The following is a 17,480-nucleotide window of genomic DNA, read 5'->3' on the forward strand; positions in this document are numbered from 1 at the left end:
CCGCAACGGGCCGAGGGGGATACCAGCACCGCCCTCATGACTTGCCCTCCAGGCCTGGCACTTTTGTTTTACGATGTTGACACAAGACAACGCACTACACAAGTATTCGAAAATTGACTGCCGATCGACTGGAAGCGACAACAACAAAAAGAGAAATCGGTATTTTGCAGCTGCTGAGTTTAAAAGTGCCTTTGACGGTATTCATCTCGTACAACAGTGGTACTGTGGCTAAAGCATTATGACAGATATGGATTTAAAAAAAAATGTTTTTTTGGGGGGGTGTTTTTGGCAACACATTTTCGATACCAAAAACCCAAAGTTAAATGTTCAAGTCTTTTGAAGATAATAGGCATCCAATCATGTGGTTAACTACATTCAACTTCTTGAATGAGGGTTTAAGCAAATTATCTGGCAACCCTCCCACTTTAAAAGGATTGGATGGATGGACATCTAGCACCAATTCAATAAGGTAAACAAAAAAAATCGTGCTCTTCCTCTGGCCAAGACGAACCCTCCCACCAATGGGTTTTTAACCAGGTCGAACCTGACTGTGGGGAGTTTGCGTGGGTTTTCTCTGGGTACTCCGGTCTCCTCCCACAGCCCAAAACCATGCAAAATACGCTAATTTTATGCTTAATTGTCCCTAGCTATGAAGGATTGGTTGTTTGTCTCCTTGTGTCGGGTTGTTGTCCCCCACTAAGTTAGCTGGGATAGGCTCCAGCACCCCTCCCGACCCTTGCGAACATATGCGTTTTCTGAAAATAAAATTAATTTTTAGATACATCATTTCCTGATCAATACTTTGGTACTTTAGACAACTATTTTACCGACATAGAGGTTATCGGCCTGTAAAAATTTACATAAAAGCTCCACTGGACTATAAATCAGAGGTAAAATAAATAAATAAAAAATAGCGCCATCAATGGCAGCTGATGAGTAAACAAAGAAGTGGTATAAAGAAATGTGAAAATCTACAAGCGACCTATGGGGAAACCATGAAGTATCACCGTGAAATTTCTCCAGAAATTGTATTTTCTATTTGTAAATAGGCCTTAGAGTCGCAAAAACCTTTGCTTTCCTCGGTGATTTTTGGAATTTGATGCGCCGATTTCCCAATCGAGAGCAAAAATAGGAATGAAAAAAAGCAGCAGTGGAAGCAGCGGAGTTCTGGCCCTGGCCCCGAGGCCCGCAGGCACCAGAAAGGGGGGGACACAGTTGACAATCTGGGCAAAAGGTGTGTGCGTGTAGGCATGTGTGACAGAGAGGAGGGCCGGGGTGAAGAAAAGGGTGGAGATGAGAGCCAGTGTCGTCTTGCCTTGCATATCAAGCAAGCACTCGCAAGTTGGCTTCCGCGCTGACTAATACTCCGACGTAGTACTTCATTTTTTTGAAACATCTCGGCATTACTTTTGGACTTCAACGTGAACGACCCCCCCCAAAAATGGATGTAAGCCGCCTGAACTGGATCTGGAAAGTTCCCAAAGTGCGACAAGAAGGAAAACTACATTGATATCAGGTAGCGTTCACGCTCCTCTTGGACAAAAAAATGGGGACATGGCCCTTTAAGTGAAATGGGAAGTTCATTTAACTTGTCTGCTGTCACATCCCATGGGTGACCCAATACTTTTGGTAAAACAGCATCATAGCTAATGTTGATTTTTAGATTATTTGGTCATTGTTTGCTCATTTCTTGTAGAAAACTTTTGCAGGGAAATTGTGTCCCCAAAATGGTGTCACTTTGGCAATCCTAAATTTGGGATGGAGATCTCCATAAATCGGTATAAAATGAAGTCATGATGAATCAATTAATCATGTTAATTCATTGGCTACCATTGACAGATTGTCCTCAAAAGTTCAAAAATAGAGAGCGTTTGTTCTTCTATTGAACTGTTTTCCTCTTTAATAGCTGTATTGTGGAACATGGAATTGATAATTGCAGTTTTGTGTCATAATTGTGAGCCTTCTGTCGTCCCATCCCTAATGCTTATCACGAGTAAATGTACAAAATGGCTTCTGGTGGAAAATGCAAAGTGTGCCTTATTTCGTTCATGGGGGGCACGTTCAGATTATTTGACATCTTTGATGGCTCCTTGATTGAAAAACACTTCCAATTAGATTGGATGAGATAACTTTATTCATCCCGTAATTTCCCAAAATTTCCCTGTCACGGTAGCAAGAGGATGAGAATACAGACACAGCTTCTCTTTCCGATCGTTTTATCCCACATTGGTTAAAAAAGTATTTTTGGATTGTGTCTTAGATGGTGCTATTTTCCATAGCAGACATCTCATTTTGTCTGAGAGCAAAGATTTTCTTTTTCATTACGCCACTCATCCCAACTCGACGGCACACTCTCGTCTCACATCTTAAAGCACCACCACACACAAAACATCTTTTCTTCTTGTGGCGTGGATGATGGAGCAATATTAAAGAGATGATTCCATCTTCATTCCTCGACAGCGTCGTATCCTTGACCCCGACGGGACCTTTCTGCATTATTGAGCCGCACTCGTCGTCTGCTCCTTCCAGAGCGCGAGATCATCTTCAAGTGGAGCACGCTGAATAATCTTACTGTTAAACTACCGACTGAGTCATAAAAATTCACCAGCAAACACTTCATCATCACCCTCATTGCTCCCTTACTTCTTTCCCAGAATCCTTTTCTTCGGCGAATCCGAGCATATTACCAGTTAACCGCAATCCTTCATTCATTTTCTGAGCTGCGTCATCCTCACTAGGCTCGCGGGGGGTGCTGGAGCCCACCCCAGCTGACTTCGGGCGACACCCTGAATTGGTGGCCAGCCAATCGCAGGGCACAAAGAGATGCAGGACCACAAATCCCTCGTAGCTAGGGGCGATTTAGATTGTCTGACCGCCCTAGTGTGCATGTTTTGGGAATGTGGGAGGAAAACGGAGTACCTGGAGAAAACCCACACAGGCAGAACATGCAAACTGCACACAGGAGGACTGACCCGGGATCGAACCCAGGACCCCGACGTGCTAACCACTCTTCCACCAGGCCGCCCAGTTAGCCACAAAGAGCAAAAAAATTAGCCACATAAAAACAGACAAAGACACCAAAAAACACAATTAAAACCATATTATTCAAAAAGAATCTGCCAAATTATTTTTTAAATATAATTTATTTGGTTTTAATGGGCCCTGATGAATTTGAGTGTGTTTTAAGAGAGAATAGAATAGAAACATGAGACGAGGCAAAACTCCAAAGGATATACAAAATATCGATAAGAGCCGCATGCGATTCGAGAGCCGCGTGTTCGCCACCCCTGCATAAAACGGTGCAATCTTTGCACCTGCTTTCCTAATCCAAATCCATGTTATTTTAATTGGGATTTCCTGTCTGACCGTGAGAGCATTGTTACTGTTTGTACCAAAAACACCAAAGACTGTGGCGGATATTTACAGTATAGACATAAAACATGATTTCATGGCTCCGAACAATGATTTTAATTCTTGGGAACTAAAAGACCAAATTAAGTTTGGGAACTTTTTGGCACTGATATAAAATAAAAATAAAAAAATGATATATATATATATATATATATAATTATTATTATTTTCTTTCTGAAAGAGGACATAAAGGCTGTTTTGAATGTGGGTGTGGGTGTGGTTTGATACTAATCATACATAAATAAATAATCACAGTTTTTCATGTCTCTAACTGAAAGAAAATGTTGGTTTGTCCAGATGGGGATAATTTTCAAATAACTTAATTGACCGTCCTCTTTTGTCATCTTATATAATATGTTATATGAGAAGAAATGTCTTTTTAGCTTTTTGTTTGCCATATGAACAATCTATATCCGGGGTGTCAAACTCATATTTTGATAAATGATCTTTCGATCAGCGCGATCGGAAAAGCTGACAAAAATAATCAATTAATGAATTGACAGCTTTTCCGATCGTGCTGATCGAAAGATCAAAGATCAAAGATCATTTTTGGACATTCAAATCTTCTGCAATTATTGATTTAAAAAGGGGAAACACAGGAAATATTCCCTGTACATCTATAATCTTTATTTGAATTTGATCATAAAACAGAAAGTCTGTTATTCACTTTCTCGGGCCGCACAAAATGATGCACAATTTTTGGCTCATTTTCACGTGTTCTTTCTCTCCAAACTACCGTCAAACGTGAAATTGTGGGCGGAGCACGGCCGCAAAATGTGATAGCTCGCCATAAAACCAAACTTGGACAGAAGCATCCGTTCAATGATGATAAATACCTTTTTTTTGTATCCAACACGACTTTACAGTCTGGTTTGAAATAAATGGGCAAATGTGAGTAAATAAATACGCCCTCCACGGTGAGTAAGTGAGCGCGCCTGCGTGTGCGAGCGCCGTCGTTAACGAGGGCGCTGATGCTGATGTGTGGGATCCATTATGTGGCTGACAGTGTTCATTAGCCTCAAATGGAGTTCATGATTGTTTGTGTTTTCAATTTGTTGCCTAATCCATCCTCGTGGCTATCCCTTGAACCTCCATTACAGATTGGAGTAGCGAGGAAATAGGGCGTCGCGCCTCGCACTCGGAGCCCACGCCATGGTTAGCCGGTGTGGAAAACAAGCCGTGCGATAGGCCGCTTCGTGTATAAAGTTCCATGTCCTTAAAGGTGCTATTAAACGGTGAGCGTGTGCCATTAAAAAATGACGGCATTAGTATCATTTTACAATGAATTTGGTAAAGAAAGAATGAGGGAACGCCTACTTTTTCAGAAATTCTGGTTGTGACATCACACTTACTCTGAAGCCTTTTCTTTGAGTTTTAAGGTTAAATCGGCATGGAATATTCTTAGCTTGAAAGATAGGGACTCGTTTCACGCATATTTACAAGCCAACCAAAAACTTGCACAACTAATCTCGCCATGTTAGGTTAGGTTAGGTAACTTTATACATCCCGTATTTGGGAAATTTCATTGTCACAGTAGCAAGAGGGTGAGAATACAGACACAGGAAAAGACATTTTATTCATAAATAAATGGGTAATAAATAAGTTAGTCAATAAATAAATACATATATAAATAGGTGTGTTGCTTATGTATATGTATATATATATATGTATATGTAAATATGTATATGTGTGTATATATGTATATATGTGTGTGTATATGTGTATATACATATATACATTTACATATATATGTATATGCATATATATATATGTATATGCATATACATATATAAATATATATATGCATATACATATATGTAAATGTATATATGTATATATACATATACGTATACATATATATGTAAATGTATATGTATACTTAATCTCTTACTACAATTATGTAATGTATGGCTTTATTCTGGTAATATTGTATTGCAATATTTAGCTTGAAATGTTGTGCCTTTTTCTATAATTCAACACGCATGACTTTATTTTCATAATATTACGACTTGATTCTCATCATCGTATTTTTTTCTCCTTTTGTGTTTTGGATTCGCCGAATTTTCCTAAATACATATTTTGATTTTCAAACATTCAGTTAGGTTTCTGCCTCCAAGATCCCAGTGGAGGGGCAAACAAAGGTTGTTTAATGATGACAATTACTTTCAGACTGTCCAAATTGGGGCACCTGTTTTTCTTTTTAATGGCCGTCCTCCTCCTTCATGCTATGGCTTGTCCTCCCCATTTGGAGGTCAATGTAAATAATGGGTTTGGCACTTTTATGGGATTCCCGCATCCCAGCAGTGATCCAAATTCTCTGACCTTTCAACTTTCCCTCAACAGCTTTCTGGCTGAATCCATTGTGGAAACGCACTCCCTCGCATTTGTCGCATTCCTCGGGGCGTTTACTCACCTTTAGCAAAGTTGGTAAACAATCAAGGGCATTTTAATTGTTTATGAGCACCTCACTTCAGGTTGCATTAGGTTAACATTATAAAAGATGTATACATTGTTTGTAATTTGTTTCAAATGAAAAAGAAATAATTAAAATCTTAAATATGAGTTGCTTTCCAAACTAATTAGCGTGTTGATACAAAATGTGTCCATGCTTGATCATAATATAATTTGTAAAATCATTAATGCATAGTTAGAAAACACTTTTTTGGCAGATGTCTAATTCAACTCCCACGCATGGACACAATACTTTTTAAGAATGTATTTAAATATGCATTTATTGGTCTTCTTCTGCAGCTTTAAACACTTAGAAGCTCTACAAATGGATTGGACGTCTATTATTGATAAACCCATTAGTAGGAGGGTGCATGTGGATTTCTTAAAACTTTTTAATGCGTCTTATCGTTAGAGAAAAGGCCACCAAATTTCATGTTGCTTTTTTTTGTCATTTTTGGCGCTTTTTTATGGCTCTTTTGGGCCACGTACGCGGCCAAATTTCGTATTCCTAAATTGAAACTGGCCAGAAAAACAATCCCGGTGGCGCTACCAAGCTAAATGAGTTTCAAGCAACTATTTTCAACAGCATTTTATGGCCATTCCAGTACGTATCAGTGATGAAAACGACAATAAATTTGGCTCAACAACGGTATTGACCATTAAATTCCAGATCCAGGCTCCAGCGCTAACAGTTTATCGTTACTGTTGTTTTAGCGGTAAGAGAAAAGTGGGAAGAGTTTTAGCTCCTTTTCTGACATAAATCCGAGCGGAATGGTGATTGATTGGGAGCATTTGGTAGGACAAAGAAACACACTCAAACACGTACACGAACACACAAAAACACACACACACACACACATTGAGGGAACGACCTGCAGCCACTTGTCGAGCCGGATCAAATTTCCTCATTTTTCCCAGGAACGCCACATAAGGACCCGCAGCACTTGTGTCACTTTATCAAATGTACAGATTTCAGTTTCTTCTCCCTGCCTTTTCTCGGATGACATAAATCTTGCTGTTTCTTCTTTTTTTTTCCAAAGAGAAGCCCAAATGAGACAAAATCAAGCACAGCATGTTCCTGCTGTGGAACAATTCTTCTGTGTCGGGGCTTGTCACATTCAAAATGAATTCCTTTCATGATTCCGCAGATGCTGCCGTGCTGAATACACAATTGTCTATAATTTAGGATACTGAATACTGTCATTTTTGGACCAGACGGCAGTAGATATAGTAGAAAAAAAGTATATATTCTTGTGTAAGCCGCAAGGTACTGTATAGAAAAATTCCAGAAATTGTCATTAGCAAAACTTCATAAAAATTCCAACACATCAACACGTGTGCTGGCTCTAGAGGTGATTGTGTAGTTCCCTTAGATACCAATTAGTATATGTGAAGTCCCGTCTCTGAACCTCTTGGCCAATCAGCTTAAAGCCTGGCTGTTAGACCAACAAAATTGCGATTACAACCCGGTCTAAAATTGTGCTGTGTGTGTGTAATATGTGTTACCGTTTATCTTCAACCTACACAAGGGACTAAAGATGGAAATTAGCCCTCAGCTACAATCTTGCATATTTTTCATTAACATCAATATTAATATGTTCATTAATATGTGATGTCCCTTATTAAATCAAACTCAAAGCGCGTGGATAGTTGCATCAAAAGACTGCTGTTGTCTATATCAATAACAAAATAAAATACGATTCTCAATGATACATTAAGAAATAAAAGTTTAATAAAACTGTAATATTAGATGACCACGACATGAACTGGGAAAGTGAAAAAAAAATGAATTCCAATTGAAATCCATTACTGGCGCAAAATAACATTTAGCCCATGAGATCAACTTTCTGGTTATCTGATATCATGCAAAATATAATACATAACGTAGTACTATTGTATCCCGATCTGACATTTGTGTATGAATACTATTTTTGCCAACGTGGGTACATCGAATAAGAAAAGTTAAGGTTTGCTTTTTGAATTATTTGCAAAATTTGAATCAAATTGAACGGAGATCAACTCCAATCCCCACCTGCCGCTTAACATACACGGCGGATCGCAAATCTGCGCTAACGGGGAAAAAAATATGTCTTTCTGGCCTCTCGCAAAATCCAAGCGTAGCGAGTCCCGCGGCGGGGATGAAGCCAACGGCGCTATGGCGTCTTATCTTTGCACGCTGACGGGATAGCGCGTAATGCTCGCCTGGCTTTGGCACAAAAGCTCGGCCCGTGCAGGTAGCCCGGAGGCGCCGGCGCAGGGTGACGGCCATGATTTTGAGAATGAGGACGCTACGGGTGTTTTATCTGCGGCGCGGAGGCGACGCGCGGCTGACGCGGGATCAGATTAGCGCACTTCGTCCGGGTCACTGTTTGGGTTTTGGGGCGTCAGATTGTAGGCATCATTATCATCTCAACACAGCATGCCACTTAGTTTAGGTAACGTGCAGACACCCATCGCTTGACGCATGCACCACTTGCATTCTTCTTGATATTACGTCCCACAAAAAAGATGAGATGTCGGCGATATAATGTTTGCTTTTTGGCTGATGGTCTCTCTCGTGAAGGTGGGTCGATACGTTGACCAGCCCATCGATTGGGCTGATTTAATAGCTTAACTGTTGAGTGTTTGGTGATTGTTTTGATCAATTATAACCAAGAAGTAGTAGAAGAAAAATGTCACTTCTGATACACGTACACCTTTCTATTGTTTTTCATCACCGATGGGCTTTCAGTGAAATTATATCGGGCGAAAAATCCCTTAAGATCGGCAATTTGGCTTTTAAAGAAAAATCTTTATCGACATCAGCATCAGCCGCCCATCTTTTGAAATAACTTTATTGAGGTTTGCATTGCATTTTAGATGCAAAACTATCTCGGTTTGATTTGTATTCCTGTGTATATCCTGTTTTGTTTGACCTCCCTGTCCAAAAAAAATGTGTGTTTGGGAAGAGTCGGTAGGAGAGCGGTTGTCGCCGATAGCATTGATTGCGGCGGCACAAGGCAGTGCTTAACATTGCCGCTGAAATCCCCCCCGCAAGGAGATTTAGCAAGTGGCCTCAGTTTCAACTTGTTGCTTCGTCAAGGCTGTCAATGGAATAATTCTAGGAAGGTTTGAGAAGGCGGGGGTTAAGTTCCACCTGCCTCAAGATGCTCCGAGGCAACATTAGTTTTTTCAAACGCCGTGTTTCGCTTAGGACAAGTCAGAACTAGATTGGCGGCGTGATTGCATTGCCTTTGGCGTGCCAGAGGCACATCGAGTGAAACTGTTTTTTTTTTTTTTTCTCCAAATCTTTTCAAATCTTCCTTTTGATTTGCGATGCACTTTCTGGGTTAGTAAACATACCAAATATTGGTCCGTTTTGTTTGTTATGGTAGGCTTTTTTTCAGATTACGATCGTATAAGATTGCTTCTTGATGTTACATTAATGCAATTTTATCACCCTCGACTTAATCTATTCCCAAAAGTGTCTTACATATATTTTTTTTCTATTTCCTTTTCAGACAGCAGAGGATGAAAAAGCTACTCCAAATAATGGCCAGGTCATTACAGAGTTTGCTAACATTAGCTACGGTTCTGCTAAATGTGGCCGGATATGAGGGAACCATGGTAGAAGTCAAGACCGGATCCCCGTTGAGGTTCACACACCACCTCTACAACGCCACGATTGACGAGAACGCCAGCGTGGGCTCCTACGTGGAGACGCCGGTGAAGATGGGCGTCCAGATGGTGAACCCCTTCTGGAATATCAAATTTGCAATCGTCTCAGGGGACGATGGTGGATTTTACCAGGCTCAGGCTGTCAAAGTTGGAGACTTTTGCTTCCTACGAATCAAAACTCAACACGGCGCACTCCTGAACAGGGAGGTCCGAGACGCCTACGCGCTGACCATGGAGGCCACGGAGAGCACTCAGGAACTCCGGGCAAAGACCAAAGTCTTTGTGCAGATTCTGGACACGAATGACCTCAAGCCACTTTTCGAGCCGTCTTCGTACAACGTGGACATCCGGGAAGACGCCCCGCTTCAGTTCAGTTTGGCCAGGGTGACCGCCGCGGATGCCGACATGGGCAGCAACGCGGAATTCTACTACTCCTTCACGGTTAGATCCCGCGCCTTCGCGGTGGACCCCTTCAGCGGGATCATCAGCCTCTTGAAAACGCTCAACCACACCCAAATGGGGAGGTACGACCTGACCGTGTTAGCCGAGGACCGGACCAGGAGGATCTCCGGCGTTCAGAAATACGGCAACGTGGCCAGGGTGAACGTGAGAGTGAAGAAAGCTTCCTTGGCGTCTCCGGCGATCGGATCCGCCGCCGAGGCGTTGTTATCCGCAGACGGCTCGGTGAAGATCAGTGTTCACGTGGAAGCTGGCCTCAAGCCCATCCAATCCCTCCGCATCGTTGGAGGCGATCCTCACAAGTACTTTGAGGTCATCCCTGAGGGCTCCCAAGGATGCGACTTCCAAATCGTGTCGACTAAAAGGATCACTTGGTCTAAAAGTCCCTTTGGGTTTAATTTGTCCCTCCAAGCTCAAGACTTCAGCACCCCCAGTTTGACGTCTGCCATCAGCGTGGTCCACGTTCCGGCTTTTCATTACCGCCCCATGGCGTTCTCGGAGGATACCTACGTGGCCGTCCTCAGTGAGGTTTCTCCGCCGAAAACCTTCGTTCTAAAGGTCTCGGTTCATTCCGGCAATGCGACGTATAGTATCAAAACGAACCCAGACGGGTTTAAATTCAAGATAAATCCCAAAAGTGGAGTCATCGCGACCAGGGAGAAGTTGGACTTCGAAAGCCAGGATCGCTACGAGTTTGACGTGCTGGCCAACGAAGGCGAGGCCGAGGCCCAGGCTCACGTTGTGGTCCAGATCCTGGACGAGAACGACAACAGTCCGGAATTCACCGTGAGTTCCTACCAGGCGGCCGTGGACGAAAACATCCCCGTCGGCAGCAGCGTTGCCGAGATAAAAGCGAAAGACGAGGACGGCGGGAGACACGGTTTCGTGACTTACGGCATTTCAAACGCGGAAGTCCTGCCGTTCGCGATAGACCCCTTCACGGGCGTCATCTCCACCACGGAACATTTGGACTTTGAGCTGATGAACCGCTGGTACCACCTGAGGGTTTGGGCCTGGGACAGCGGAGAGCCCTTCAGTCGGGTCAGCGAGTGCACCGTGACCATCACCCTCAACAACGTCAACGACAACGTGCCTCTTTTTGAGAGAGTGGCCTGCAACGTGACCGTTCCGCCGGAAGTCGGCGTGGGCCATTCGGTCGTCAAGCTGTCGGCTGTAGACTTGGACGAATTGCAACAGCTGCGCTACGTCATCGACTCGGGTAACGATCTTCAAGTGTTTAGCATCCATTCCGCCACGGGCGACGTCACGTTGAGGCGGGCCATCCCGCCAGGCGTGCACTCCTTCGATTTGAGAGTCCTGGCCTCTGACGGCGAACACCGCTCCGAGGCCTCGATCGTCCGGGTGACGGTCACCGGCAGGGGCGACGAGCCGACAATCAGCTGCCGGGAAACGTTGATTTCCAAACAGTTAACCCACAAACTCATCCAGTCGATCAGGCCCATCTTGTCCGAAGACGAGGAAGACGCCTTGTCTTATGTTCACATAACGAACAGAAATGTCCCCAAATTTGACAGCGGGCTTCCCGGCTCTCTGGATATCGCCGAGAACCACCCGGTGAACTCCACGTTGGTCCGCTTGGGTGCGTCGGATGCCGACACCGGCTTCAATGGCATGCTCACCTACGCCATTTCCGGAGGTGACGAGGACGGCCGCTTCGTCATCGACACCTTCTCCGGCCACCTCCGGCTAGTTCGTCCGCTGGACCGAGAGAGCAAAGAGTTTTACATCCTGAACGTCACCGTCTACGATCTGGGAACCCCGCAGAAGTCGGCCTGGAGGTTCCTCGCCGTGAACGTGCTGGACGTCAACGACAACCCGCCGCGTTTCGACCGGCCCAGACGTGTGATTCACGTGGACGAGAACGTCAAAGTTAACTCGGTGGTTTTCACGGCCCTGGCGACCGATCCCGACGCGGATGCCAGCGGGGAAGTCGAGTACACGCTGCTGACGTCCACCGACCTGTTTCGGGTCGAAGCGCTGACGGGCGAGGTGGTGGTCAGGGCCCCTTTGGACCGAGAAACCTCCCCCAGGCACGACCTCCGGATCCAAGCCAGGGACAAGTCCAAACTTTCTCCCCCAATGTTCTCCACCTTCCACCTCGTCGTCGTGCTTGGGGATGTCAACGACAACCCTCCGACGTTTCTAACGACGGTCTACAGCGTCAAAGTTCCCGAGGATGTACCAATCGGAACCTTACTGGTATGGCTGGAGAGCGTGGATTCCGACCAGGGCGCCGGTGGCCGTGTCACGTACAACCTGAAGAACACGGAGAACGGGATTTTTCACCTGGACTCCTCCACCGGCGCCTTGACCCTGGAGAAGGAGTTGGACTTTGAAAGGCGCGCCTGGTACAACCTCACCGTCCGAGCTCTCGACCACGGTCTACCGCGATCCCTCTCGTCTTCGTGCCTGGTGCAGATCCAGGTCTTGGACGTCAACGAGAACCTCCACCGCCCGCTCTTCTCCGACTTTGTGTACGAGGCGGCGGTGATGGAGGACGCGGCGGCGGGGACGGCGGTGCTAACTGTGACGGCCTCAGACAAGGACGTGGGTGGAGACGGCGTCATCCGCTACCTCATCCAAGATGGCTCTGGCCTTGGCGTCTTCTCCATTAATGAAGAAACGGGTAAGACGTTACGCGGGCTTGAAATATTTCATTGATATTCTCGTTTTAAGTCAATAATTTCAGTTCTGTTAACAAAGTGGTCTCAAACTTGAGGTCAAGGAACAATATATTGAGGATCCCATTTGAAATCCAACTACTATATTAATTTGTATGGCCCATGCAAGAATGGGTCTGGAATCGAATTGTGTTTGTATCCCACATTGGTCTTTTTGAAAGTTGACAAACTCATTTCCACTATAATTCCCTGGTTAATACTTTCCCGTCTTAAAGGACATAATGCACCTTCATTTCCGTTGCCGAGGGCTGGATGACACGCAACAGCATATTCAATGTCAGCCTTGGACAAGGTGCTTTGTTTGGTTTTCCATCTTTTTTTTCATATAAAACACCCCTGCAATCCCTCAACAAATCACTCCGCATTCCATTAGTTTGCCGCCGCACTTACAAAAATCAGGGCCAATTGAGTTCTCCGTCAAACGGGGGAGAAAAAGCTCAGGATTTATGAATGGCTCAAAGAACAAAATATGAAAAATATTGATCCGGTTTGCCTATTTTAACATATACTTCATTTGAATATTAGATTAGAATTTTATTTCATCCCGTATTCGGGAAATTTCTTGGTTGCAGTAGCAAGACAGACACAAGACACACAAGACATTGTAGACCTAGTTAATATATATATATATATATATATATATATATATATATATATATATATATATATATATATATATATATATATATATATATATATATATATATATATATATATATATATATATATATATTTTAAGACTCCACAACTCTTTGGAGGTTGGATTTAACTTGAAAATATACGTACGTAAAAAGCACGTCCAATGTGACATATGTGTCGTATGACCAATATGGCCATCACATCACATATGACAAAAAATATCTGGATGAGTAGTAGTCTACATATACTTTATTTCAGACGAGATTTCTTTTACGATAACAAAAATATTTTCCCAGGTCTAAACGGCAAGTCTACGTCTAATTTCTTGTCTTCCAAGTATGGTCACTAATGGAGCTTAACACTTGTTCCAAGTATTTCCCCAATACGGGATGAATAAAGTTATCCAATCCAATCCAATCATAGCATCGATCTATTGTCACAGGTGTGATCCGGACCACTCGACCACTGGACCGAGAGAAAGTGGCCCACTACTGGCTGTCCGTGGTAGCCACCGACCTCGGTGCGGAACCCCGAAGTTCCTGGACGCAGGTCTACGTGGAATTGCTGGATGTCAACGACAACCCTCCGGAGCTTTCTCAAGCCGTGTACTTTGCGGCCGTCCCCGAGAACACGGACGCCGTCGCCTCCGTCGTCCAGGTGGAGGCATCGGACGCCGACGTCTCCTCCGTCGGGCGACTCTCATTCCACATGACGGAGTCGCATCGGACGTACTTTGATGTGGATCGCCAGACAGGTCAGTTGCTATCCATTTTCGTATCGGTCCTAATTGGCCTCTGTACTGGATTGCAATGATGCTTTCGTGTCCGCCAATCTGAAGCTTGCAGACTTTAGGGAGGATGGGAGATGGTTGACGCAGATATGTCCAAGATTCCTAAGCGTGGCCTCGGGCAGCGTAACCCCGAGCACCCTCTCGTCAGTCATCGGATTTAGCAGATTGGAGGTCATTCAGTCAATCTGGTCGGATCAGTTCTGGCTCTTTCGTACATGGTCATTTATTCGCTGTCTGCGTCGTGCAGAATTTCATTTCAATCCCCGTCACACGTGATTAAAGTGAAAGATGATAGTAATAGTTGACTCCCACTTCCAATTAAGATGAGAACCAGGGGCGGGAACCTCTGGGTACATCCTAATGCGCTCCACGATAACGGGCACGTGGCAAGGATTATCTCAGAACATGGCAGTAGAGCCAGTATGGAAACTCGGGTCAGGATATTAATGTACGATACGACTGATAAAGAGAAAAACAAGATCTTTTGTTCATGTCATCTGAGAGGACGGGCTTTGAATGCTCATTTTGACTTCCATTAAGGGTGCCGGTCCGGTGCCTTCGGTTCATTTTGAATGGAAGACGCTAATGTACTCACGTTCAAGTCAAAATGAATGTCAAGGGTAGCCGACGAGTTAGTGTAGGTGCTAATTCTGATCTAGCTTCAAATATTGGTACTAATATAGTGGTTCTTTTAGTAAACAAATCAAATCAAAAGCATGTATTGTGATTATACAACAGCTGCGTATAACGAAATTAGTGGTGCTACTCCACAAAGTGCGTGTTTCTCAGTAAAAACATAAATAAAATCAAAAGTCACATCCGGGCAAGGTAAATTCTAAAATATTGCACAATCTAAGATATTGCACATGTTATTGCACACCCTGAAGTTATTGCACAAAACCGGAGAGCAAAGAGCCACTGCACCCGTACGCGCCGCCATCTTGGGTCCTGCTTTCAAATACATTTAGACATTTTGTATTTATTTATATTCATATACATTTATACATACATATTTATACATATACAAAAGAACATAAGTGACATCTCTCTCGTTCTATACATATATATATATATATATATATATATATATATATATATATATATATATATATATATATATATATATATATATATATATATATATATATATATATACTTATATATGTGTGTGTATATATGTATGTATGTGTGTATGTATATATATATATATGTATGTGTATATATATGTATATATATGTATGTATATATGTGTATATGTGTATATGTGTATATGTGTATATGTGTATATGTATATATGTATATATGTATATGTGTATATATGTATATATGGATATATATATGTGTATATATGTATATATGTGTATATATGTATATGTGTATATATGTGTGTATATATGTGTATATATATGTGTATATATATATGTGTATACATGTGTATACATGTGTATACATGTGTATACATGTGTATACATGTGTATACATGTGTATACATGTGTATACATGTGTATACATGTGTATACATGTGTATATATGTGTATATATGTGTATATATGTATATATGTGTATATATGTATATATATGTGTATATATGTATATATATATATGTATGTGTATATGTTGTCTTACTAAAAAACTCTTCTAATTTGTTATCTTGGTGAGAAGAAACCTTTGCATTGTGATTTTTGACCCGTGACGACTACGAGGCTACGTTCCCATCGCAAAATGAAAAATGAATGAATGAACGATACCCGAGAGCATGTGTGACTCGACAGGTAAATGAGATTTTTGGGGGTCCCATTTCAGTGAAAGCCGTGAATCCCCTTTTTTCTTCCAGTAGCAGCAGCTGGTGGTGTCTAATGCCAATACGAGAAAAAAAATAATTGAGTCGCTACAAGTCTCGGCAAAGGGAATTGAGCAAACTGTTGACTGGGCGCGTCGCTCATTCCAACGTGATGCATTCTTTTTAAATGCCACTTTTGAATAGAAGCAAAGTGTTTAGAAAGAGAGCAAAGTGCAAGCCCTCGTGTTGCTGCTTGTTGTCGTGTTAGGACCAGCTACACCGAGCTGAATGTCAACTTTGATGTGTTTCCAGCCAAACCAAGTTGCGACACGCTGCGGCAATCTGTGCACATGACCCCGACTTTTGCGCATACCCTCGGGACGCTACACAGCTTTGCGTAAGAGAGCTTAGGGAAGATGGGGGGTTGAGGCTTGTAGGGGGTGTTGGGGGGGGGGGGGGAGCGTAAAGGTTGAACGGGTGTCGAAAGAGCGGAAACAACCTTGATGTTTTTACATTTTTATTCCCCGCTAAACCACAAAATATGTTGTAGGGGAATCTTGACTGCATGAATACTATTGATGACACGTTTGCCAAAGCCTTTATTTTTTCTAACTTGTAATATAAACTGCCTTGAAGATACGTGTAAGGACTTGAGAGTGAGTATTTGCAAGGAGGCCAGATGTTCGGAATATGTAGAGACTTTAAGGCGTGGGGCTCACCGTTCTGGGGTCGTAGGTTCGATCCCAGGTCGAGCCACACTGTTTGGAGTTTGCGTGTTTTCTCCGGGTACATTGGTTTCTTCACACATTCCCAAAAACATGCTGAGTAGGCACTCTAAATTGCCCTTAGCTATGATTGGTTGTTCGTCACCTGTAGTTAGCTGGGAGAGGTTTTAGCACCACAGGGCGACCCTTGTGAAGATAAACGGTTCAGAAAATGAATCAATGTATAAACTTCCAAAAAGGGCTGAACGTCCACTTCATAGTTCTGAGATGGAGGTTTCAATCCCCCGGTGGATTTTGCGTGTTATTCGCGTGTCCCTGTGTTTTTTTTATTCGGGTACTCCACTTTCCTCCCACGTGTGAAGTCGCATGTTGAACGCCGACTCCCGACAAGCGAGACAACCCAGCAAATGCGTTTTGAGGCCCAGTGAAAGCTGCTAATGACTAAAACACACTTGCCAAACACACCTGTCTTCATGATGGCCTCCCGAGGGAGTTCACTTTAGGGCTTGTTTACCCTGCTGTCCTCACCCACCCCCACTTTCCCCACAGTCCTCCTCAGGCCTCGGCGGGGTCTCGGCATGAGGAAAAAGCCCCCCTACCTCCGATCCCACGATACCGTCAAAGAAGCTCCCTGATTTTCTCTCAAGATGTCAAGCCACTGACATTTGAGGGCTTTTTAGTGCTTTCCATTGAGAAAATACTGGGCAGATCATGCATTCCTTGAAAAAAAAATGAATTCAAATGTTCTACTTAATCACATAAGACTAAAATTTGGGCTATCAAACACTAATAGGCTCATTCTCGCCTATTGACACTGCTCGATGTCCAATCTATTAAATAGGAAGGTTGGCAGCGAGTGAACTTCA

At 43.2% G+C, this 17,480-nt stretch overlaps 1 protein-coding gene across 1 annotated transcript in view; it reads left to right on the forward strand.

Annotated features, from left to right (window-relative positions):
- Nucleotides 1–1,295: 1,295 nt before the first annotated feature.
- fat2 (FAT atypical cadherin 2) overlaps nucleotides 1,296–17,480 on the forward strand; it is a 70,088-nt gene continuing 53,903 nt past the window's right edge. Inside the window, exons 1-3 of the mRNA XM_077609269.1 lie at nucleotides 1,296–1,516; nucleotides 9,363–12,625; nucleotides 13,762–14,073. Coding sequence (XP_077465395.1) covers nucleotides 9,373–12,625; nucleotides 13,762–14,073 — 3,565 coding nt within the window. The 5' untranslated portion in view covers nucleotides 1,296–1,516; nucleotides 9,363–9,372. The remainder of the gene's footprint in view (nucleotides 1,517–9,362; nucleotides 12,626–13,761; nucleotides 14,074–17,480) is intronic.

This window comes from Stigmatopora argus, chromosome 9 (assembly GCF_051989625.1).
Source record: "Stigmatopora argus isolate UIUO_Sarg chromosome 9, RoL_Sarg_1.0, whole genome shotgun sequence".
NCBI lineage: Eukaryota > Metazoa > Chordata > Actinopteri > Syngnathiformes > Syngnathidae > Stigmatopora > Stigmatopora argus.